This window comes from Sceloporus undulatus, unplaced genomic scaffold, assembly GCF_019175285.1.
Source record: "Sceloporus undulatus isolate JIND9_A2432 ecotype Alabama unplaced genomic scaffold, SceUnd_v1.1 scaffold_18536, whole genome shotgun sequence".
Classification (NCBI taxonomy): domain Eukaryota; kingdom Metazoa; phylum Chordata; class Lepidosauria; order Squamata; family Phrynosomatidae; genus Sceloporus; species Sceloporus undulatus.
In genome coordinates, this window is record NW_024821451.1 from 610 (window position 1) to 1,811 (window position 1,202).

The window sequence follows — 1,202 nt, forward strand, 5'->3', positions numbered from 1 at the left end:
AGCCTTGGTTGACAGTGGCCCCGCGCATGCGCAGAGAGCAAGGCGTGGACAGCAGCGGAGTGGGCGGGAGAAAGGGAGGGGGGAAGAGTGGGCGTGGCTATTCCCTCCGCGCACGCGCAGATGTCATCCGTTGGTTTCCCTCTGCAGCCAACCAGTAAGTCGATTGGTCACGTGGCGCCGTCGGCGCATGTGCGGTGCCTTCTTTCCCCTCCTCGGTTTCCTTTTCTCCCTCAGAAGCGGCGCAGCGCTGAGCGGAGACGGAGGTGCATCTCCTTTCCTCCCGTCCTTAAGCGGCCTTCCTTTTTCCCTTTCCCCGGCGATGGGTTCGGAGAAGGAGTCCGAGTCTCCACGGTCCTCTTCGGTCCCTTCGGCCGCGCCTCCTCCGGCGGCAGCAGCGAAGTGCCCCAAAAGCCGGCGTCGGAGGCGCCTCCTCAGCTTCCAGAGCGTCTTCTCAGCCGCGGCTGCATCGTCGGGGGTCCGTCGGAGGAGGAAGAAGGCCAAGGCGGAGGAGAAGGAGCCAGAGGAGGAGGCGGCAGAGGAGAAGGGCCCCGAGGAGGCCCCTCCGCTTCCTCCGCCCCCGCCGCCGCCTCCTCCTCCTCCGCCCCCGGAGGCCTCCGACGCGGCCTCGTCGTCGTCCTCTTCGTCGTCTTCGGAGGAGGACGGGGGCTCCTCGGCCTCGGAGCTGGAGTGCCCCTTGTGCCTGGTCCGGCAACCGGCCTCCAACGCCCCGCGGCTGCTGCTCTCCTGCCCGCACCGCTCCTGCCGCGCCTGCCTCCGCCAGTACCTCCGCATCGAGATCACCGAGTCCCGCGTCAACATCTCCTGCCCCGAATGCAGCGAGAGGCTGCACCCGGCAGACATCCGCAGGCTCCTCAGGGACTCCCCGCAGCTGGTCGCCAAGTACGAGGAGTTCATGCTCCGCAGGTGCCTGGCCGCAGACCCGGACTGCAGGTGGTGCCCCGCGCCCGACTGCGGGTAAGGAAGGCGGAGGAGGGCCTTGGGCTTGGAATAGAGCCCCCCAAAGACCCTTCTGCCAGGCGGGAAGACATAGGGCCCCAGGGTTGGAAGGGAGCCCCCTCCAAGGGCCCTGATCCAGTCCAACCCCTTTATTCTGCCATGCAGGAACTCTCAATCTAAGCATCCCCATTGACAGATGGCCATCCAGCCTCTGCTTCAAGACAGCCTCCAAAGGAGGGGATTCC

General features: G+C 66.6%; 1 protein-coding gene across 1 annotated transcript; it reads left to right on the forward strand.

Moving 5' to 3' along the window:
* Positions 1 to 212: 212 nt before the first annotated feature.
* Positions 213 to 1,168, forward strand: LOC121918588 (E3 ubiquitin-protein ligase RNF19B-like). Its single transcript, XM_042444610.1, has one exon. The coding sequence runs from the start codon at positions 320 to 322 to the stop codon at positions 977 to 979; it is 660 nt and encodes a 219-aa protein (XP_042300544.1). The 5' UTR covers positions 213 to 319; the 3' UTR covers positions 980 to 1,168.
* Positions 1,169 to 1,202: the final 34 nt, after the last annotated feature.